The following is a 24,397-nucleotide window of genomic DNA, read 5'->3' on the forward strand; positions in this document are numbered from 1 at the left end:
CCGTGCTTTATATAACCCATTTTTAACACAAGATTGGCAATAAAAGAAAAAAAAAGTTACTTTCACAATATGCTGAAAAACGACACATTCCAACCACAGCTTTGCAGCCCGCTTCGCCTCTAACGCTAAGCTAGAATAATGTAAGACGCACGACAGGGTTTCAACTTTTTAGTCAATATCACCAGCATGGATTGATCGGACGGTGACAACAGCTGTGTCTCAATTCAAGGTCGGCATTCTTCGAAGGGCAAATTTGAAAGCCGCTTACGTAACAACACTGCGGGAAGGCTGTCTCAATTCATTCATTTCGAAGGCTCTTCCAAAAGCAGCCGACGAATACGCCCTCCTTTTCCCTGTATTTGGAGGATGCAACGCGACTATTCTTGTGGCCTCCCATATCCCAAGATGCTTTACGCGCCTTTGTTCAACCCAGATCTTTTTGACCATGGCGGCAAATACAAGCAGTGGCACCGGCAGCGAAGACACTTTCAAATGTAAGTATCCTCGGCAGGCTAGACGGTCCCATTTAACAACGGGTGACGCATCCTTCGGAGGTGCCTCCGAAGGTCCTGCCTACTGAGATTGCGTAGGCCGGGTCCTCCGAAGGATGCATACCCTGAACTGGGACACAGCTACTGTTTCTGCTGTAGGTTCAAAAATGGCCAGCCAAGTCCTTACAGCCTAGATCTGGGACGTGTCATGAAACAAAACTGTGGAAACAGTTGCGCTCCACCTTTACTGAAACGGTGGCTGAGAAGGGAAGAGTGGATGTCATTCCATAATACGAAGGTGGAGTCTTCGCACCTCTGTATGATGTCGACGTTAGCCTGGAGCCCAAACCACCTCAGTGGTTTTAAAAAAGTAGTTGGAGTAAATATGAAGGAAAGGGTAGAAGACCAGAAGAGGAGGTGGGGGTCGTTAACATGTCTCCCATACTGTAACTTTAACAGTTTCTCCATGTGCAGTGTTTTGGCGAGGGAAGTGGGGGTTGCGTGTTTTCGTGGGAGACACAGGATCTCGATCGCATTCTGTATTCCGGCGACAAATTTTACAGTACTAAGCGCAATCTGGGTATTTTTAGCCATCCGTCGCATTATTTGTCCGTGCCGGATCTACCTAGTCATGTAGTTATTGACGTGCAGTTGTTTTGTTTCCATTTTAGTCAACACCCAGCATCAGGTGATGTGGGTGTTGAGCAGAAAAACAGTCCCTTTGTGACTCTGCGTAATGGATTAGATGGAATTTTCAGGCAGTACAGCGCATGTCTGCTGACACTGATGACGTCTACATCTGCCATCATCTGTGAGGATGGACAGTTCGCTGTGGTCGACAGTCACTCACGTAGTAGCTGTGGCCTGGTAGTTGACAACGGTACCAGTGTAATACTGCACTTTTCCTGTTTAGATGACCTGCATCACTACATCTGTTGTTTGGCTGACACTCTCAGTCCAGGGCAGAACCCTTTTGAGCTGTGTGGCGTTAGGGTTAGTGTAGGTCCAAGTCACACATTGTCTGGAGCTTCTGTAGAGAGTTGCATCTTTGAGATGAACACTGCTGCAGCACCTGAGCTTAGTGACATCAATGATGTTTGTGCCACCACCTCGTTGTTTGAGAGTGATGCAGGTCAAGCTGTGAGCCACGCACAATTCGATGTTTCTGTGGAGAGTGGCTTCAAAGAGATGAGCACTGCTCCGGCACCAGGATTTAGTGACCTTGAAAACATTTTTGTAGCCCCATCTGTGTCAGAGTGAGGCTAGTGTTGAAGCGAGCCCGGCACTGTCTGGCGCTTCTGTTCTAACTTTTTTAAGTGAAGTTAGCAGTGACTCAACAGCAGAATTCGTTGCAACTGATGGCAAAAAGCGTAAGATTTTATTCCGTGAACGCATGTCAAAACAATCTGAAGTGTTTTGATAACGTTATAGTCAACTCTGATGTAGTGTTTATCACTGCACCAGAGAGTGAGAAACAGTTTTTCTGTCACCTAGGTGATGACATTTGTAGGGCTTTGTGTAGTCAATTAAAAGTACATTTTTTGAAAGTCAGTGGTCTGGTGCATAGAGAGGTGGGCTAGTTAGGTGTTCCCTGCCTTAGCGAGAAAATAGTTCCGGGTGTGAACTGCTTTTTCAGAGCTGTTTCTCAGGCTGTCAGTGGTTCACAGAAGAACCATCGTAAGATTAGACTGGCAGCCTGTAGAGAACTAGAAAAAAATTTGGCTAGGTATAGGGGTATTTTAAGGAGCGATATGTCACTCTTAGAGTATATCAAGCAGTCCAGTATGAAGTGTGTCAAGACTTGGGCCACAGAGATTGAAATCCAGGCCACTGCAGATTATTTAGGATTTGACATTTTTACATTTGATGATGGTCGTTGGCTAAATTATAGTTGCAGAAGTTAAGTGTTTGTCAGCGGACTGCATTTACTTGGAGATTGCCGGGGGCCAGCATTTTGAGTACGTTGTTTATGTTATAAAGCCTGGACTGCAAAGCTGTCATTGTTTTTGTAAATTAGGCAGGGATATAGGCTGTAGCACTAGGTCTTCAGTGAAAGATGGAGCGGGGCAGGCAGTAGATGGGATAGATTGTCTAGATTCAGGTAAAGATTTTATAGAGGTTGTAGAGGGCAGTAAAATAAGTAGGGATTCTAGTGCGACAAAGTATTTAAAGCGTAAGAAAAGACTGCAGGATACATTTAATGTTCGACGTCGAGAGAGACGTGCCCTGCTGTATGGGAAAATAAATAGTGAGGACTTGAACTTCAGGGAGAGCAGCAATACATCACAAAGTGTAGATAGATATAGTTTTGAGCACAGGGACAGGGTGAAAGCAAGCAGTGTAGGGAAGTACAGGGGTAAAATTGAGCACAGGTGAAAGGTTAAATTCAGGAGTAAAGTGGCGAGTGAAATAAAATAAAGGGATAACTTGGAACACAGAGACAGGGTTAAAACAAACAATGTAGGGAAATACAGGGATAATATTGAGCACAGGGAAAGGCTTAAATTTGAAAGTAAAGTGGCGAGTGAAATAAAACAGTGTTAATTTGGAACACGGGGACAGAGTTAAAGCAAACAGTGTAGGGAAATATAGAGATAATTTAGAACACAAGGAAAGAGTTAAACTAGGCAGCAAAAGGCAGTACAGTGTTAGTTTAAAACATTGGCAGCAAGTGATAGCTAGTGTACAGCTGAGTCGGAAGCAGAGGCTGGAGAGGTCTGGAGATTTTGGTTTTATCATTAGATAGTTTTTTGGATAAGGTTAGACATGGACCGGATTTTGTGTGTAGTGTTTGTCTTAGGCTGCTGTTTAAATATCAGGTGCTGCGCTGTGAGAGGGAAGTATATGCAGTAAGTTTAGCAACGACTGGCATTGCAAATAATTGCATTAGCGAGCATTATCTGCATAGTTGTGATGATAAGTGTGTTGAGCCCTGTCTCATTGTTGCGTCCAGAGGTCAGTTGTGGATTTGCTTCACTTGTCATAGTAAGATCAGTAAAGGTGAAATCCCAGCTGAATGTTGGAACAATAACTTAGATGTAAACCCCATTCCTCCAGAACTGGGATGTCTGAATAGCTTAGAGCAGCACCTGATAGCTTTACGCATCCCTTTTATAAAGGTGTTGGCGTTGCCTAAGGGTGGTCAGAATGGTCTACATGGGCCCGTTACTTGTGTTCCGGCGAACATTGTACAAACCACCAATGTGTTGCCGCGGTCCAGTACGGAGGGGTCTCCGCTCCAAGTCAAAGCGGAAATTAACTGACAAAGGACAATACGAGTATCAATTTGTCGACTCGTGGCGTGTCAGGCGGGTATAGATTACTTAAAGAGAACCAATGTCTTGTATAAAAACATTGAGTTCAACGAGGAATGGTTAAATGATTTTTGTAGGGAGGAAGAGGTTGTTATAGAGGTTGGTCAGGCTGGTCAGGGTGACCAGGTTGTTGACAGACAGCACAGTGAGGATGAGGCTGTAGAGCAGGAAATTGGGGCAGAAGAGGTATCAGAAGACATGGCACAAGATGAAACGTTACATGACAGACAACAGCACTGCATGTTTCAGGACACTTGACTTATGCCTGTTGATATCAGTCAGAAAGCATTATATCAGTATTTTGAGCATGTTGTGTGGTGAAGGTAATAGTCCGGTTAGAATGCTTTCTGACAAATTAAATGAGGCGATGCGTTTCCCTGTCCTGTTTCTAACGAGCACAAATACATTCCACACCAGGCGCAAGCATCGCTTAACATTGTCGCGCTATTTTAATAATCGGATAATACATGCCGACGGCCTTTTTGCGCTCAGTTTGGAATACATATTCTTTAGCCGGTATATGTCCGAATTGGACCAAGTGATATGTAGGATTCCGGTCGCGATGTGTTAAGGTAAGGGGGGGTCAGCATTCTAAGGGGATTTTCCCAGGCATGCTCAAAGACGAGTCTCTGAAGCGTTTTCTACAGTTAAATGACGGTTTTCGTTTCCTTTGGCCTGTTCGCGGGACGCCAGCTTTTTGGTCTTCGGCTCAGAAAGATATTTTGGCTTGTGTCCGCCAATTGGGGATTCCAAAATGGTTCTGCACCTAGTATTCTGCTGATTTGCACTGACAGAATCTCCTTGCCAGCATCCTGAGACAGGAAGGCAGACAGCAAACAGTTAGAGTGGGCTGATAGGTGCGAGCTGTTGCGTCGCAACCCGGTCACAGCCATGAGGATGTTTGACTACAGGTGTCACTGTTTTTTGAAGGAAGAACTCATGTCCCCATCTAAACCTGTTGGCAAGATTGAGGGAGCTCCCGTAATTTATAAAAACACAGATTTAGAAGTTGCAGAGTTTATTGATAAATATGTGACATGTGAGCTACCCTCAGACAATGACACTATTGGAAGTTGTGTCACCTGTTCAAACACATTCAAAACGGCATTCAAAGTCATGTCGTAAAAATAAAACAAAATGCCGTTTCAGTTTTCCTAAACCGATCTCTGCACGCACGTTCATCTGCAAAATCAAAGAATGTGTTTGTTCTAAAAAGGGAACAGGGACAGAGGGTAGTTGCATTTCAGAAAACAGGCCACAGTGCACCTGTCTGGAGAAAAAGGGACAGAAGTTGCCAAAAGAGGTTCCACGGTTGATTATGTCCAGCGTAAAGGATGCCATGGAGAGGGAGGAGCCTTTTGGTAGCGTAGAAGAGTTGTTTGCCAGTGTGGGCATCAACCAGACAGTCTTTGAGCTCGCTTATAGGCGGCTGGACACCAAGAATAAGGTGGTTTATAGGCGAGGGGGAAACGACACCTGGGTTAACCAGTATAAAAGGAATTTATTGAAGTGTTGGAACGCTAACATGGACATCAGCTTTGTCACTGACGCCTACGCAGTCATCGTATACATAAAGTACATCACAAAAGCAAAGACAGAAATAGGTCTGTTATTGAGCAATGCCCTTAAATAAACAAGGAAATCTCTCTGCTAAAGATGCTTTAAAGAAACTGGGCAGTCTATATTTACACAAAAGAGATGTCTGCGCTCAGGAGGCAGTGCATAGGCTAATGACCATGCATTTGAAAGAATGTTCCAGGAAGGACGTGTTTATTCCAACAGGGAATAACAATGTGCGGATTAGTTTACCCCTTAGTGTGTTGTTGCGAAAGGCTTCCTCAGAGGGTCTTAGGTCAGAAGATATGTGGATGACAAGTATTGTAGATAGGTATAGGAACAGGCCCGATAGTGTTGTGTTCGAGAATATGTGCATAGCCACATTTTGTTCGGAGTATTGTGTTCTCAGCTAGAATGAAAAATCAGACAATAGAATTGCACTACAAGGGGGTTTAGGGTTCATATTGCGGAGAACACAAACTCAGTTTGCCGTCGTTGGCTACATGCGATTTAAATTAGACCAACAGTAGGAAGCCCACTTTCAGAGTTTGCTGCAGTTGTTCCTTCCTCATAGAACTGATTTAAACCTCAAGCCGGAAGGCTTTGAGTTCTACAAAAAGTTCTATGAGGAAGGTAATGTGAGGTCGGCTAAGCGAGAGTGCGCGGCCAGTGCGAGACGTCACTAAAAACAGGGCAAAGTTTGAAGTGGACTGTCCTCGATTAGAGCAAGCGCAGGAGATGGCGGACCGGTTCGATAATGTCGATGACGATGCGTGGGGGGACGTTTGTCGTGAACCGCAAATCGAACGCATGGAATGTTTAGAGGAGAGGCGGCGACAGCAGCAGGGGGGAAATTAGGGAAGAGCAGCTAGTTGAATTGGAGGAAAATGTCCCCGATTTGTTTGTTGGGGCTAAACAAGTAGCTCAATTTGAGAGAAACACCAACATTTTGTCTAGAAGGGAGGGTTTAGCTCTGGTCCACTCTCTGAATGAGACGCAGAGGAGCATTTTTGATAGCATTAAGAAATTGTGCCTAGAAAAGGTGATGGGAAAAACCCCAGAACCGTTCCATGCGCTCGTAACTGGTGGGGCAGGTACTGGAAAAAGCCATTTGATTTGAGCAGTGGTTCTTAACCTGGGATCGATCGAACCCTAGGGGTTCGGGGAGTCTGCCTCAGGGGTTCAGCAAAGCCTCCTCCGCAGCGGTTAAGACACAACAGATTCATGAGTTGATTAACGTGGACCCCGACTTAATTAAACAAGTTGAAAAACTTATTCGGGTGTTACCATTTAGTGGTCAATTGTACAGAATATGTACTGTACTGTGCAATCTACTAATAAAAGTTTCATTCAATCAATCATTTCAAGGTTAAGAACCACTGGATTAGAGCTTTCCAGTACGAGGCAGGAAGACTATTGTCGCGTCTGTACCAACCGGGTGAAACCTGCGTACTCTTAACGGCTCCCACAGGCTTAGCTGCATACAATTTACATGCAACCACAATTTACCACACCTTCAATATTGGCATGCAGGTTAGTTTACCGTATATCCCTCTGGGTGAAGATAAGATAAACTCCTTGAGGGCTCAATTTGGTCACCTACAAATTCTAATCATTGACGAAATCAGTATGGTAGATCATCATCTTTTAGCTTATGTGCATTGCCGGTTAAGGCAAATTAAACAGACGAGGGACTTTTCTCCATTTGGCAACGTTAGTGTTGTAGCTGTCGGTGACTGTTATCAGTTGCCACGCGTCAAAGGGAGGCCGCTTTACACTAGTCAGGTAAATGTGGACCTCTAGTGTCATTTTACAAAAGTAGCACTAAAAAAAATTGTGAGGCAAAAAGATAGTGTATTTTCTGAGCTGCTAAATAGACTTAGAGTTTGGTCAAAGCAAACCTCCTTATTGAAAAGCGACGTAGAAATACTCAAATCCCCGGGAGACGGGGGAAGAGTGCGCATGTTTGCATATTCATCCCATGAATATACAAACCAGCGCGCATAATCTGGAGCGGTTATTCGCAACCTGTCCAGATTGTTACAATCGAGGCCCAAGATTTTATTAACAGTAGGAAGTCGGGTGAATTAAAGCGCATAGTCGGGCATCACGGCAAAACATCGTACACGTGTTTGGCCAAGAGTTTGTGTTTGGCTCCGAAAGCACGTGTAATGCTTTGCAAAAATGTTGACGTAGCTGGCGGTCTGGTCAATGGCGCATGTGGAACGGTGACTTATATTCAATTTGGAGCAAATAAAGACTCATCCCTCGCAGTCTATAAGAAATTTGACAATTCAAAAATAGGCTCACAAAAGGAGGAAGCAGCGTTCCCATGCTGCTGTAGAATGCATGCATTCTACTGCCATTGATCCCGTGGAGGATTCGGCGAAAAAAACGTGGCGGTTTGCCTCGTAAATTTCCTCTTAAACTCGCGTGGGCCTGCAGTGTTCACAAAGTGCAAGGTCTAACTGTAGAGGAGGCTGTCGTGTGCTTAGGCAAGGTTTCTGCAGCTGCGCAGGCGTATGTCGCCCTCAGCCATGTTAGGGATATGTCCGGCCTTGTGATCAGAGATTTTTAGGAAAAGGCCATTTACTGCAAGGACATCGTCAAGGAGGCATTGGATAGCATGCCCACATTTCTAATTGAACAGCCACAGCCTTCATTAGAAACTCACAATTTATCTGTTTTTAATGAACATTCGAAATTTAAGTTACCACGCCGCTCATTTGGTGTCTTGCACACAGCATTTACAGCCTAACTGTATTGCTGTCACAGAGACGTGGCTCAATGCACAATCCTCAACAGACTCCGTCCAAATAGAGGGATACACTTTCCACAGGCGTCGTCGAGCCTTGTGTTACAGCAGCAATGATGTCAAATTATCTGAGATTAGAGATCTAGAACATGGCGGAGTGGGTTTATATGTTGTAGATAATTCGGACTGTGATATTCTGCAGGTGCCCAATTTAAATCTGGAGTGTTTGGTGTGCCTGTTTACCAAAGAGAACATTTTCACTTTTTAAATCAAATCTGGTTAAGTTACTTGAACGGTAAATTCAATCAATAACAATTCTTATAATGGGAGATTTTAATGAAGACCTTCTCAAACACACATCAATTTATAAATGAATGGGCCAAAATGGATTTTATCAGCATGTAACACAAGAAACTACAGAGAATGGGACATTAATTGACCATGTTTATGTGAAAACAACGCAGTATGCTGTGTACTTTGAAGTGGTGTCCACTTATTTCAGTGACCACGAAGCCATCCTGTGTGGTTTCTGTGCTCAAAATGAAGGAGATATGTTTGATTTGGATGTGTTGTTTGGAGATCATTTTGCTGATGAAGAGGGACTTTTTGATGGCGAGTCTAAGGCGGAGTAGGGTCAAACAGTCCCTAAACATCATCAAAATGATCTACGAACACATCAAAATATAACATCTTCATCTCGACCAGGAAAACCACCAGTAAATCAATTTGTATGACTGACTGAAATGGAAAACATTTGCTTGTAGATGGTAATGTGTTAGAAGATTTGATGTAGAAATTTGATGTGGAAATGTTTTTTGTTGCATGCATTTTTCTGTGTTATATGTTTTGTTTGGTGTTTGTATGTCTTGTTGTCATGTCTTGTGATCATGTTTTGTTTAGTTATGTTTTGTTCGTTTACAATGCCACTGGTTCCTGTTTTTTCACCCTCTTGTTTTGTTTCCATGTCAACTCATTAGTTTCACCTGTCTCAAGTTTTGGACTCATGCACCTGTGTCAATCATGTAATTATTTAAGCCTGGTTTTTCAGTTGGTCGTTCTGGTGTCGTCGATCTTTTTAATGCTTTGTCCATGCTGTTTCATGCAATACCTCTGCTCTTTTCATGCTCCATGTACCGTATTTTTTTGGACTATAAGTCAGTTTTTTCATAGTTCGGCCATAGTGCGACATATAATCCGGAGCGACATATGTGAAATTAACACATTACCGTAAAATATCAAATAATATTATTTATCTTATTCGCGGAAAAGACGAAGAAAATGTCAGCAATCGTCACAAACATCGACCAAAAATAATTTGGCGGGGTAGGGTCATGGCAGAAGTGCATTATGGGTCATGGATTGCTAACTGCTATATGCTACTGCCGTAGCTATTAAAATGGATCATTTCATCATTGGCGGTAACTTATAAAAACTGAGAAGGGCTGAACAAAAATGGCACCGAAAAGGAAGTTATGTACTGCAGATTACAAGCTGGACGTAGTGAAATATGCAGCAGAAAACAACAAGAGGAAGCGGCGCATATCTTTGGAGTTGGCAGAGTTGTTTAGAAGCGACATCGAGGAAGAAGATTTCATTGGATTTATCGATTAAGAGTGACAGATTGTTTGGTAATCTTAAAAGCATGTTCTCTATGTGAAAGTTATTTGAATGACACTTACCATAATATGTTACGTTAACATACCAGGCACGTTCTCAGTTTGTTATCTATGCGTCATAAAACATAAAATTATTCAGCCTGTTGTTCACTATTCTTTTTTTTTTAAATTGCCTTCCATATGTCTATTCTTGGTGTTGGATTTTTTTCAAATAAATTTCCACCAAAAATAAGACTTATACTCCAGTGCGATGTATGTTTTTTTTCTGTCGTTATTATGCATTCTCGGCCGGAGCGATTTATGATCCGAAAAATAGGGTAATTGATAATGTGACACATGTTAATTGTTAGCGTGTTAATGTTAGTTGTGTTTCAGCGTATTAGTTACTAATTTCACGCTGTAACGTACAGTAGCATGAAAATATTATTAAAAAAAAAAGGTATAGCGATAAAGTCCCAAATACATATGGCTTTCTAAAATACCGGTAAATCTCGCAGCTCTAATTTGACATCACACTTGTTTTTGTTCTAAGTTCCAAAGTACATCCAACCTTGAGCATGGACGTCGTATTAAGCAGCAGCCGTGGAAGTAAATATAACTCCATCATATAAATATGGAGTCTTTCTTCCCCCGTATGATGTTGATATTTCAATTTATCCGAACCTCCAAAGTAGTTGAGAAAAAAAACTGACACATTCATGAATGGAGTAAATGTAAGTGTTAAGTGCATGTCCAGCTTAATGAAGCTCAGCGTGGAGAACGTCTACCGGCTGTGTCCACTCAAACAAGGAGATGGACACTTGATGGTCTTCTCTAAACACAGCCAGCACACAGTCTCACATGTGATGTCAGAAAGGCACCAATGCTATTTTGACACAAGGATAAGAAAATACCAACACTATTGTGATGTCTCCAAGTAGCAGAGTGAAGGCTATTGGCTGATGTCCTGCCACTGAATGCAGAATATTCTTCTTGGAGCGAATCAGTGATGACATCCTGTAAATACATGAATATAATTAACACATTTATTTTAATTTCCTGAAGAGATCAGAATGGATGCAAAGTTATTTACTTTAGGGCTGTGCATCTCCATTTGGTTAGATTGTTGAAAAAAATGTACTTTAAAAAAGCTCCGGCGTGGCGCAGTGGGAGAGTGGCCGTGCGCAACCCGAGGGTCCCTGGTTCAAATCCCACCTAGTACTAACCTCGTCACGTCCGTTGTGTCCTGAGCAAGACACTTCACCCTTGCTCCTGATGAGTGCTGGTTGGCGCCTTGCATGGCAGCTCCCTCCATCAGTGTGTGAATGTGTGTGTGAATGGGTAAATGTGGAAGTAGTGTCAAAGCGCTTTGAGTACCTTGAAGGTAGAAAAGCGCTATACAAGTACAACCCATTTATCATTTATTTATTTATAAACATTGGGGAGGAGGAATGGACCCATAGATGATGTAACCCCAAAATAATCTGCTCATCATGCATTGATCTGTACTTGCACAAGCTAGACCTAACATTGGTGGAGGTGGCCTAGCTGGGGCGGTATAGCTCGGTTGGTAGAGCGGCCGTGCCAGCCACTTGAGGGTTGCAGGTTCGATCCCCGCTTCCGCCATCCTAGTCACTGCCGTTGTGTCCTCGGGCAAGACACTTTACCCACCTGCTCCCAATGCCACCCACACTGGTTTAAATATAACTTAGATATTGGGTTTCACTATGAAAAGCGCTTTGAGTCACTAGAGAAAAAGCGCTATATAAATATAATTCATTTCACTTCACATACAGGCTGAATTTCTGGTAGCTATGACGACTAATGTTTCTTATTAATTGTTGCTGTACCATTTTGTACAATAAAATGAAAAAAGGGCCATTATAATAAAAGAGTATAAATCTACCTGGTAAGTGTTCTTTCATTCAGTAGTTGGCTCCCCAAGGTACTTTATCAAGCAGCAGATGACGTCTGGTCTAGTTTCAATATGTTCCTATAGAAAGCAATAAAATACATTAATGTATTTTCAATGGTTTATTCTTTGCATGGTCATGGTGACCTGAACCGTGTCCAAGCTGACTAAAAGGTACTCAGTGTGGATGCTTACTTATCTGTGTGCAGAGGTGGGTAGAGTAGCCAGAAATTGTACTCAAATAAGAGACCTGTTACTTTAGAGATGTATTACTCAAGTAAAAGTAAGGAGTTGTCACCCAAATATTTACTTGAGTAAAAGTAAAAAGTATGTTGTGAAAAAACTACTCAAGACCTGAGTAACTGATGAGTAACCTGTTCGTTTATGGATGACGGCAACAAGTTATGCACAAAAACATAAAAATAGCAATGAACAAATTCAGAGCCAAGAATATCTTTTAAGCAACTAAAACTATAATATATATTAAATAATATATATTTGGTTTTACATGCGTATTGAAAAAAAGTTTGAAAATTAATTTTACCTTTGCAACCTCATGATACTATTGGCTAAGCTTTATATTCGTAAATGTAAGTTTCTCACTACCCGACTTGTTTTTTGTGCCTTTAAAAAAAGATTTAGAACTCTACATTAAAACACTCTACCTCTAACAACCAAAAAGCCGTGAAAACGATGATGCTGTGTTCCAAATTCAAGTTATTTACCGAGATTGAGTGAGCCTATGGCTTTGCACTTTGCTGATTTTATATTAATATTTTTTTTGCATTCTATTTTAGTTACTTTGAATTTACAACCCATGGTGCTGTTTTGTACGGTTTTTATACTGTTTTGTACTGTTTTTGTACTTACTTTGATTATTATTTTCTACTCTTTGTAAATGTTGAAATGTATAAATAAAGGTTTATACATTTTTTTTTTAAAACAAACGTGCAGTTAATCATGTGACCCCCTGGCTCTGTTTGATTGGTTAACTGGAGTCAAACGTCACCAGTGACTACATTTGATTGGTGAAACACAGGCATGTGATAAGATCCTACTTTGAAGGTATGTCTGACAAACCAAAATAAAGCGTGCATTAACAGATCGATAAAAATCAGTAGCAAGCTGAATGTAGATAAATGGAGCATTTCTTCTCTATAAATATACTCAAGTAAAAGTATGTTGCATTAAAACTACTCTTAGAAGTACAATTTATCCCAAAAGTTACTCAAGTAGATGTAGCGGAGTAAATGTAGCGCAATACTACCCACCCCTGTCTGTGTGTCCTGTGAAGGACTGGTAACAGTCCAGAGTGGACCCTGCCTTTCACCTGAAGTCAGCTGGGATTGGCTCCATCTCCCTGCGAGCCTAAACAGGATAAAGAGTAGAAAAAGGATGCAACAAAATAATGTTTTTTCAAAACTATAATTGAAATAATGCAATCAATCAAATCCAATGTAATCAACAAATGTTAGTACAATTTTAAGTTATATGTTGTACATTTGTGTATGTATTTGGCCGTTAGTGTGTAAATTTTGGACTGTACCTGATTTTGTGAATCCGACAAGGTCCCTTTTTGGGTCCCGCAATGCCGCCTTTTGTCCTGAACATCTTCTCCAACTTTAGTCTGTAAAAGTTAAGTATCGTGGTTTACGCCTCCTCTCTGAAAAAGATGGTAATATCAATAATCTCAATACATCAGTACTATCCAGCAGCCCTGAAAAAACGCACTGCAGTAAGTGTAAAATGTTCACTAATTTTCAGTGCCTTTAGGATTTAGCAGGCTTTTTTGGTGGTTTAAAATTCCTGTAATTTTCGACAACTTTTTCAAAAAGTTACGGCAAAATTGCGATGCTATTGTTTTCTAATAACATTGAAGCGAGTTGTGATTTTATGAATTTAGTATCAATGTTTTAAGTGTTCCTTGAAACCTGAACCTCAAAAGGCACACGATTGCAACAATTGGAAAATTATTTTATTGTACTCATTTCATTCCAAGCAGTAGATGTGGGGAAAACAACTGATTTTTAGATGCATCGCAATTCAGACATGGACGATTATGGAATAATTAGTACACATCAATAATCAATTTATTTATTTGTTGTAAATAAAGTATTGCAGAACGTTCTCAAATTTGGCTGACTCCAGCGAGCCACCTCACCAAAAAACCCAACCAGCTTTTTTACTATCGGGAAATTATGGTTTAGTTTGGCACAGATTTTCATTAATTTAACACATGGGAAATAATCTGTTTTTTTTTAATTACAAATGATGTTTTGTTTTTTTAAAGTTGCAAGTGATAAATGCTTATTTAGTGAATCGAAAAAAAATGTAAAAGTGCATCAATATACAGTACATAAATTAAAGACGCATCAATCAATTTTTAATGGAATCGTAGCTCCTGAATCGTAAGGTGCCCAGATTCCCACCTCTGCCAAGCAGACCAATAGTAGTCACAAGCAGCAAAAATCCACAAGTAAAATCACATATTCAGATATTAGTCAAATTGTCATACTGTTTTGATTAATTATAAGTACTTTGAGTAATAATTATTCTTTATCATCTGCTGTCTGGTCTGTCGTCCACAAGTTACAGATATTTGCCCTGTTCATTTTACGCGTGATAAGTGTTCGTGGGTTCCCTCAGGGTACTCCGGCTTCCTCCCACTTCCAAAGACATGCACCTGGGGATAGGTTGATTGGCAAAACAAAATTGGCCCTAGTGTGTGTATGTGAGTGTGAAAGTTGTCTATCTGTGTTGGCCCTGCGATGAGGTGGCGACTTGTCCAGGGTGTACCCCGCCTTCCGCCCGATTGTAGCTGAGATAGGCGCCAGCGCCCCCCGCGACCCCAAAAGGGAATAAGCGGTAGAAATGGATGGATGGTGTGTATGTGAGTGTGAATGTTGTCTGTCTATCTGTGTTGGCCCTGCGATGAGGTGGCGACTTGTCTAGGGTGTACACCGCCTTCCGAATCCAAAACAGAACAGCTGACATTTTGGAAAACGACAGAGCGAAAAGTTCTCTGTTCATATCTTAAAGGATTAATATTCTATAGATTCGACATAACAGTTGCAATAGCAGCGAGGGCTGTGTGCCGCCATTGTTGTTTGAATCAAACAGTCGCTTCGGCGCTACATCACATCTATGAAATCCAGCCAGGCGATCCTAACCAGAAGGCAGGGCCATGTATAAAAAAATCATTGTATGTGATTGGATGAACCACCTGTCCGTTATCTTGAATGACATACTACTTCAACCACTCATATCGAAATAACCAATGACGCTGATGAGAGTGACGCTGGGAAATCCAAACCCGGTTGAAAGAAGAGCCAAAACATCCTTGCCACCAATAAATGCCTTCAAAACTGTTATCTGTTCATCTTTTAAAGAAGCAATATTCAATAAGATTCGACAAAACAGTTGCAATAGCAGAATCAATGTCCGCACACGACGCAGCGAGGGCTGCGTGCCGCCATTGTTTGAATCAAACAGTCGCTTCTGATTGGTTCATTATTTTTTGCTATCTGGAAGGAGTTTGCAATGCCTTCGAGCCCAGAGCCTTGTGTTGAACTCGGCAAACTAAAAGGGTCTGGCGAGAGTCAGGAGTCAGGTTAGGGCGATATGGCCTGAAAATAAAATCTCAGATTGTTTTACCAAAAAAAAAAGGATATACGATTGTTTCCCCCTACTTTTTTTTAAAGACTTCATTTAATACAAATGATAAATTAAGAGCTTTCTGCCAAGCAATACTTGTGTATTGAATAAAATACTTCTGTAAACAAAAATTTAGCATTGCACATTGCATGCAAATAAATAATTATCAATAAAGGGAAATTTCAAAACTTCTGTCTTGAATAAAATACTTCTGTAAATATGATCAAGTAAAACATTAAGAAGGCTCGGCCTGGGCGCTATATCCATTTTATCAATATTCAAGTTTTTTGTTGCAGATGATTTTAAAATTGTTTCAAAAATATCCTCTTGCTTCGGCATACTTTTGCCACCTCTAAATAGCACCCTTGGTAAATTGGAAATTGTATTTATTGGCAGGCCTGAATAAGTCATAAAAATATCAACAATTATTGATATTAATATAAAAACCTTTTATCGTTATTCAGTTTTCAGCCCTATCGCCGAGCCCTAATCGGTATATTTTGATGAAAACAGGGAAAAACATGCGTACTCGTCAATGGCACATGCAACATGTTTCCCTCTGTTTTGTTGTGTAGAATGGCGTTTCACGTGTCTTGGAAGGCGACAGACAGATAATCCTTGAGATCACTCGACAAATAGTTTTTTGATAAAGTATAGGGATCTTTTCCACTGTATAGTTATATTTTTTTAGCTTGCATCTTCTTTTTGCAGGAAGATCTAGGCCCCTTTGCGTACTGCAACAGTTTGCGCGCTGCTGGCTGCACAACATGCCATCTTGGCTTGGTTGACCACCAGTTTTTTCACTTACAAGAAGAAGTCACGTGACGAAATACAAGCAATTAGTATATTGGGGGCTGTGTATCGGTGTTGGCCCTGCATTGAGGTGGAGACTTGTCCAGGGTGTACACCGTCTTCTGCCCACATGCAGCTGGGATAGGTTCCAGCACCCTCCCGACCTGGAGAGGGATAAGCGGTAGAAAAATGAATGGATGGGATAAATATTGTAAAAGCAGTGGTGTGCCGTCAGGCCCAGCAAGGCCTTCGCTGCTGGCCTAACATAAGCAGAAATCATGATCATAATTAAAGATAAAACATTTTTTTTAATTTACTTTCCCTAAATATCTCAAATTATTCATATTCTCTTTGGTTTGGTGGTAGAAGAGGGTGTATTTTGTAGATATTGTAGCGTCCTGGAAGAGTTAGTGCTGCAAGGGGTTCTGGGTATTTGTTCGGTTGTGTTTCTGTTGTGTTACGGTGCGGTTGTTCTCCCGAAATTTGTTAGTCATTCTTGTTTGGTGTGGGTTCACAGTGTGGCGCATATTTGTAACACTGTTAAAGTTGTTTATACAGCCACCCCCAGTGTGACCTGAATGGCTGTTAATCAAGTATACCTTGCATTCACTTTTGTGTGTGTAAACGCCTTTAAGGCACTGCCACGATATTGTTGTCTGGGTGGAAATCGGGAGAAATTAGAGAGAATGGTTGCCCTGGGAGATTTTCGGGAGGAGCATTGAAATTCGGAAGTCTACCGGGAAAATCGGGAGGGTTGGCAAGTATGGTCGAAGTTGACCGAAGGCTTAGGTGGGAAACGCACGGCCCGCCACTGAGTAAAACTGACAATGCGGGTGTTTAATGACAATGGCGCTCTTAGGTTAAAACTTGTATTAAACGTTTTAAACAGGCTTTTTATTGCTCCAGCTATGCAAATGTTAGACTTCCAATTATTAATTCCTATTTAGCAGGAATTAATTTACCTGGGTTAGGCCAAGAACCAATTAACAGCTATAAACAATGGTCTCTGTACACTACATTGTTTGGAGTAGAGCTGTCCCATAATGGCCTTTTTGCCGATATCCCGATATTGTCCAACTCTTAATTACCAATTCCGATATCAACCGATACCGATATATACAGTCATGGAATTAAAGCATTATTATGCCTATTTGGTTGTGATGCCCCGCTCGATGCGTTAAACAATGTAACAAGGTTTTCCGCAATCAATCAACTCAAGTTATGGAAAAAAATGTCAACATGGCACTGCCATTTTTATTATTGAAGTCGAAAAAAGTGCATTACTTTTTTTAACATAACTCAAAACAGCAGCTTGGAATTTGGGACATGCTTTCCCTGAGAATGTATGAGGAGGTTCAAGTGGGCAGGGTTGAGGTGGGGGGTAGAAGGGGGTGTATATAGTCGCATCTCGGAAGAGTTAGTGCTGCAATGGGTTCAGGGTATTTGTTCTGTTTGTCTTGTGTTACGGTACAGATGTTTCCCGGAATGTGTTTGTCATCCTTGTTTGGTGTGGGTTCACAGTGTGGCGCATATTTCTAACAGTGTTAAACTCGTCTATACGGCCACCCTCAGCTTGACCTGTAAGGCTGTTGACTAAGTATGCTTGCATTCACTTGTGTGTGTGAAAAAGAGTAGATAATATGTGATTGGGCCGGCATGCAAAGGCAGTGTCTTTAAGGCCGTGTCCAAAGTGTGGCCCTGGGGCCATTTGCGGCCAGCAGCTAAACATTTACCGGCCCGCCACACATTCTTCAAAAATTGCAAAATTTGATAATATTGCAACAAAAAAAATTTAAACATTTAAAAAAAAAAGTGGAATGAGGTGGAATCTAATGAGAAAAAGTGGCAATGTTGACACAAAGCTGCCATTCAGGCATTTTTTCCCCTTTTGTCTTTATTTTCTTTTTTTTTTTCCATTGCTCATAAAAAGGACAAAAAAATCTATTAAAATGAATTATTACTTATAAATTATAACTTTAAAACCTTTTATGTGGAAAAAATATTGCACATGTGTGGTTGGCATATAAAAACATCAAAGTTTTGACAAAAGATCATAAAACAAACAAAATAATAGTTCAATCTTAAAATCGACAGATATATCGGAAGTTGATCTTGAAATTTAGGTGTTAAAAGTAAAAAAAAAACTAATAAAAATGCATCACTTTATGAGTGGGGAACCTTTCGGATGTCAAATATATTTAGTAGGATTTCATTTAACTTTTCACTGTGATTACTCAATAATATTAAATAATTAAAATCAATGGTGTCCTGCATTATTGATCTTTGAGGAGTTTAATTGCTAAATACAGGAACTTTCCTGAAGGATTCAATAAAGTACTATCCCTCTGTCTAAATACTGCATATTTCAGTTTTACTATAAAAAAAAAAAGTTTTCTTTGACAGAAAAGGCATAAAACCTTATTTGTTTGACTTTATATCAATCTCAAGTTGAGATTTACGATAAGCATTAAATAAAAAATAAGTTGACTTATTTTTAACATTTTCAATATTATCATCAATAAAGTACTATCTAATTTTAGTGACTGAGATCCTCTATGCTCCCCAGGAGCCCTAAGGATTTAAAAAAAAATCCATATATTTTGTTGTGGTTTGAAAATGAAAAATATCAAAATGGCCCCCGCATGCTTAAATTTTTCTGTGTGCGGCCCTCTGTCGAAAAAGTTTGAACATCCCTGCTTTAAGTTTTATTGGCGCTCTGTACTTCTCCCTACGTCCATGCACCACTCCATACAGCGGCGTTTTAAAAAAGTCTACATTTTACTTTTTAAAACCGATACCGATCATTTCCGGTGTCACATTTTAAAGCATTTTTCGGCCGAAAATACCGGCAGTCCGATATTCTCGGACATCTCAAGTTTGGAGTCATTTTAGTTGGGACAGGATGATTCCTGAAACTAACCCCACATAACTGGTAGTACTTTAACCAAAAAACGAAAGAAAAAAAAAGATGTCAGTGTGGACATGTCCACCATAATAGACATGGTTGAGCTAACATTAGCAGACATGTCCAGACAGCCTGATTTCCTTCTTATCTTCCCGCCAGGCAGATTTAGAGGAAAAATAGTTCACTCTTTAATCCAATATTCATAGCAAATTGTGTATTTTATATTAAAAGGTAGGGATTCTGAAACTTCCAGATAATATTAAATTAGACTAAGAGGAATGTACTGGTGCTAACCAGGTGTGGTTAGCTAGCAAACAATTCAGTCAATTAGCCTGTATATTATTCTTATGTTTTACACAAACAAACACGGTTGTAAAACACATGACATGAAGATGATAAAAATGGTACTACTTACATGACATTCCTGTTATGTCCAAGGACGCACGGACATGGAAGGAGGGCTCAAGGTGGAACCACGTGAACTGCGCTGCTTCTCCAACTCTCCGCATGGCGGGAAAAACGCTTTACGGCAACACACGTCACTGTCGTAACACAGCAGCCCATGACTGCATTACTGCAATTTTCCAATTCTGTGCACGGGCACGCTTATTCTGCAGGTGTCTAATTCACTCATCCAAGTCATGCTTCTTGATAACTTTTTGTCTTGAGTGAAAATCTCACCTGACGTCAACATATGAACTTTTATTGGAGATATTATTAGCTATTCTCAAACGGTGCTGCTGCAGGTACCACAAGCACAACGTGTTGTTTTGTATTCATGTTCCCGGGTGCGGCGCACTCCATAAAGAATAAAGGAAAAGCATAAGGTAAATAGTGACAGTTTTAATATTTAATAAAGATTCTTTAAGTAAACACACTAGCTTTCATTTTCTTGTATAAATTATATATGTAACCGAAGGAAAATAAACTGTGGCAAAAAAAAATGTATTAGTGTTAATCATGCAAGTATACTTACAGTGAAATAATCATAATGATTTTAGGGATTTTTTCACCAAAGTATTTTAATAAGTGTTCACTCTTGCAATGTTCTGCTAAAAGACAAGCATAAAAACCTCTAATACAATATAACTGGGAATTTGAAAAACCTCCACATATAAAATGATTATAATCTATTTTAATTAATACTACAAATTGTATTTGAATCTTGTTTTTAATATTTTTGCGCAGCACTTTGGAAATTGTTTTGCTTAAATGTGCTACATAAATAAAGTGGATTGGATTGTATTGATTTTAGTCAAGGCAAAAATAAATAACATAGGATAAGTGAAAAAACTAAACATTTCTTTAAGGGAACAACAGACATTGCCTAACTTTTTAAAGTGAAAAATTGACCTAACTTCCTTCTCTAACAGATTGCTTATTTTTCATTTTGCACACAGTGGGGCACAGCATTAGGTACACCTAAACAATCTGTTAACATGCAAAGCAAAACAAAAATAATGCTCAGTTTTAATTTACTCCCTCAGAGAGTTATTTATTTGAACAATATATTCATTACTGTAGTTGCAGTTTGAAAGGGTGTGTGCATTGTTGTTTATGTGAGGGACAGAATATTAGGAACAGGAACAGACGCATGTCATTGCTGTTCAGTGTACAAACCCCGTTTCCATATGAGTTGGGAAATTGTGTTGGATGTAAATATAAACGGAATAAAATGATTTGCAAATCCTTTTCAACCGATATTTAATTGAATGCACTACAAAGACAAGATATTTGATGTTCAAATTCATAAACTTTATTTTTTTTTGTGCAAATAATAATTAACTTATAATTTCATGGCTGCAACACGTACCAAAGTAGATGGGAAAGGGCATGTTCACCACTGTGTTACATCACCTTTTCTTTTAACAACACTCAATAAACGTTTGGGAACTGAGGAAACTAATTGTTGAAACTTTGAAAGTGGAATTCTTTCCTATTCTTGTTTTATGCAGAGTTTCAGTCGTTCAACAGTCCGGGGTCTCCGTTGTCGTATTTTACGCTTCATAATGCGCCACACATTTTGGATGGGAGACAGGTCTGGACTGCAGGCGGGCCAGGAAAGTACCCGCACTCTTATTTTACGAAGCAACGCTGTTGTAACATGTGCTGAATCTGGCTTGGCATTGTCTTGCTGAAATAAGCAGGAGCGTCCATGAAAAAGACGGCGCTTAGATGGCAGCATATGTTGTTCCAAAACCTGTATGTACCTTTCAGCATTAATTGTGCCTTCACAGATGTATAAGTTACCCATGCCTTGGGCACTAATGCACCCCCATACCATCACAGATGCTGGCTTTTGAACTTTGCGTCATTAAGAGTCTGGATGGTTCGCTTCCCCTTTGGTCCGGATGACACGATGTCGAATTAATTTCCAAAAACAATTTGAAATGTGGACTCGTCAGACCACAGAACACTTTTCCACTTTGCATCAGTCCATCTTAGATGATCTCGGGCTCAGAGAAGCCGGTGGCGTTTCTGGATGTTGATAAATGTTTTTCGCTTTGCATAGTAGAGCTTTAACTTGCACTTACAGATGTAGCGACGAACTGTATTTAGTGACAGTGGTTTTCTGAAGTGTTCATGAGCCCATGTGGTGATATCCTTTAGAAATTGATGGCGGTTTTTGATACAGTCCCGTCTGAGGGATCGATGGTCACGGTCATTCTATGTTGGTTTCCGGCCATGCCGCTGACGTGGAGTGATTTCTACAGATTCTCTCTCTGAACCTTTTGATGATATTATGGACCATAGATGTTGAAATCCCTACATTTCTTGCAATTGCACTTTGGGAAACGTTGTTCTTAAACTGTTTGACTATTTGCTCACGCAGTTGTGGACAAAGGGGTGTACCTCGCCCCATCCTTTCTTGTGAAAGACTAAGCATTTTTTGGGAAGGTGTTTTTTTTAACCAATCATGGCACCAACCTGTTCCCAATTAGCTTTCACACCTGTGGGATGTTCCAAATAAGTGTTTTATGAGCATTCCTCAACTTTATCAGTATTTATTACCACCTTTCCCAACTTCTTTGTCATGTGTTGCTTGCATCAAATTCTAAAGTTAATGATTTTTTGCAACAAAATTTTTTTTTTATCAGTTTGAACATCAAATAGGTTGTCTTTGTAGCATATTCAACTGAATATGGGTTGAAAATGATTTGCAAATCATTGTATTCCGTTTATATTTACATCTAACACAATTTATCAACTCATATGGAAACACGGTGTGTATTAAATATTACATACAAATAATGTATATGATACAAGTATAATTAATAATAATAATAATAATCATCAAAAAAAGGGAATTTGTTGTTGGTAAAACAAAATACATTTTATCAAAGACATTATTAAATATATACATAGACAAAATAATACCATATAAATATAATTAACAAAATAATAATACTGTAAAACAAAATATAATTTATTCAAGAAATTATTAAATATATACATAGAAAAAATATATACAATATAAATATAATTAACAAAATAATAATACATTAGATACAGTTCACAAAGTCGTGTGTTGTAGCATACTTTGGACAAACATGAAGGTCGGAGTCAAAAGAGGCAGAGTGGGGGTTAAAGGGATGGGGAAGGTAATTAAAGTGACCCCCACCTCCTCTTCTGGTCTTCTACCCCTTCCTTCATATTTACTCAAAGTAGTTGTTTTTCAACTTGGGGGGTTTGGGCTCCAGGCTAACGTCCACATCATACAGAGGAGGGAAGACTCCACCTCCGTATGATGGAGTGACCTCCACTCTTCCGCTGTCATCCTCAGTTTCAGAAAAGGTGGGGCTTGACTGATGTTCCCACAGCTTTTGCTTGATCACACGTCCCAGATCAAGGCTGTACGGACGTGGTTGGCCATTCTTGAACCTGCGACAGAAACAATATCACCATCACATCAATGGACACAAGTGATATTGACCTAAAGTTGAAACCTACCTCAGTTTGTCATCCACCACCTGGTGATATAACCGCTGGTGTTGCTGCACTGTGAGGCCGTGGATGCTTACTGCCTCCAGCGGAGTACAAGCGCGGGGTGGTGGGACGCGCGGGACGAGTGATGCCACTGGGAGGGTGTGATGTGGGATGGCTGAGGGAGGAACGGCTGCCTTTTCTACTGCCGGTTGAAATTTGGAGGACCTCCTCCTCTTCGGGGCAGCTTTGGACCAGTGGACTGACTACAAAGTTCAACACAGGAAGTCAGCCTCTGACACGTTTACTATGACAACATGTGTACTTGGGATGTTCCGATCAGGCTTTTATACATCCCATTCCGATAATCCGTGAGTGACATGTAAAGTTCATATGGCCCCATTCCTTGGTGGTTCATCATTTCGCAATGCGGTCTGCTAAAAATGACCGAAAGCGCCCCTCTACATAGCAACTGATGCTGTTGTCAAAGTTGGAATTGATATAAAAGCACTATAAAATAGTGGAATCTCTACTGCCCTCTGTCAGTTAAAGTGGATAGTGAAGTGGAAACCATTTCAGGTGACTGACTACCTCTTGAAGCTCATCGAGCTTGTGTTCATTCATAGTTCTGATGCCTTCAGTGCATTAATTCGTCACATTTCATGTGTCAGGTAAACCGCGATGAACAGGGCCATATGAATCCCCTTCCTACTGTATTAACTGTACATTTTTCAATGAGTGCTATTGACAATCCAACAATATCAACACCGTATTTAAACTAGTTCCTTATTCACTTTCACTAAATACAATTGTTTGAGGAAAACCAAATTCAAAACTAGCAATCTATCACCCGCTGAAATCACGACCACCAATTTAAGGATAGTTTAGCCTTCCTCGTACGAGTTGTGTACTGACTGTGACAATGCTGACACACCAACACTTGTTGTTATATTATCCTCGCTCTAACTTTTATTCATGTATTTCATAATATCTGCTTACTTTCTGCTGTAACACGGTTCCATCTACACTTGTGTTGTTTAAAGCTAGTTTAGCGGTTAGATTTGCTATTAGCTTGTTTGCTTCTGGCTTACTCTGTTTGGAGCATATTTAACTCGTCCTATATATGTATATCAAAATCAGAAAAGTTCTTTATCGTCATTGTTTGAGAACGGGTTCACAAACTAGTGAAGTGAAGTGAATTATATTTATATAGCGCGTTTTCTCAAGTGACTCAAAGCGCTTTACATAGTGAAACCCAATATCTAATTTTTACATTCAAACCAGTGTGGGTGGCACTGGGAGCAGGCGAGTAAAGTGTATTGCCCACGGACACAACGGCAGGGACTAGGATGGCGGAAGCGGGGATCGAACCTGCAACCCTCAAGTTTCCGCTCTACCAACCGAGCTATACCGGAATTTTACCTGGCGCAATCGTGCAACATAAAAGACATATAACACAGACCAAAATAACATGAGCTGTAACTGAGCTATCAGATCC

General features: G+C 40.3%; 1 protein-coding gene and 1 pseudogene across 2 annotated transcripts; one reads left to right on the forward strand and one right to left on the reverse strand.

The window, feature by feature from the left end:
* The first annotated feature begins 405 nt into the window (after positions 1-405).
* LOC133541918 (uncharacterized) lies at positions 406-8,749 on the forward strand (annotated as a pseudogene).
* On the reverse strand, positions 8,433-19,608 carry LOC133542020 (uncharacterized). Of its 2 annotated transcripts, XM_061885804.1 has the most exons (6): positions 19,391-19,598; positions 16,087-16,234; positions 13,171-13,251; positions 12,896-12,992; positions 11,619-11,705; positions 8,433-10,729 (listed from the first exon to the last, which is right to left on the reverse strand). In XM_061885804.1, exons 1-5 carry the CDS (start codon positions 19,482-19,484, stop codon positions 11,634-11,636), a joined length of 492 nt encoding a protein of 163 aa, XP_061741788.1. In that variant the 5' UTR covers positions 19,485-19,598; the 3' UTR covers positions 8,433-10,729; positions 11,619-11,633. The 2 variants fall into 2 exon arrangements, with proteins under 2 accessions (XP_061741788.1, XP_061741787.1); XM_061885803.1 differs by lacking the exon at positions 11,619-11,705 and having other exon boundaries at positions 19,391-19,608.
* Between the last annotated feature and the right edge of the window lie 4,789 nt (positions 19,609-24,397).

Source organism: Nerophis ophidion, linkage group LG24 (genome assembly GCF_033978795.1).
Source record: "Nerophis ophidion isolate RoL-2023_Sa linkage group LG24, RoL_Noph_v1.0, whole genome shotgun sequence".
Lineage (NCBI taxonomy): Eukaryota > Metazoa > Chordata > Actinopteri > Syngnathiformes > Syngnathidae > Nerophis > Nerophis ophidion.

What these genes read in the sequence shown, in the direction of transcription:
- LOC133542020 (XM_061885803.1), bottom strand. Translation starts at nt 19,484, where the DNA reads ATGCGGAGAGTTGGAGAAGCAGCGCAGTTCACGTGGTTCCACCTTGAG. An exon ending in GGACATAACAGGAATGTCAT is followed by an intron (nt 16,235 to 19,390) that starts GTAAGTAGTACC and finishes ATCCCTCTCCAG; the next exon opens with GTCGGGAGGGTGCTGGAACC. An exon ending in CACAGGACACACAGACAGGG is followed by an intron (nt 10,730 to 12,895) that starts GTGGGTAGTATT and finishes ATGTATTTACAG; the next exon opens with GATGTCATCACTGATTCGCT.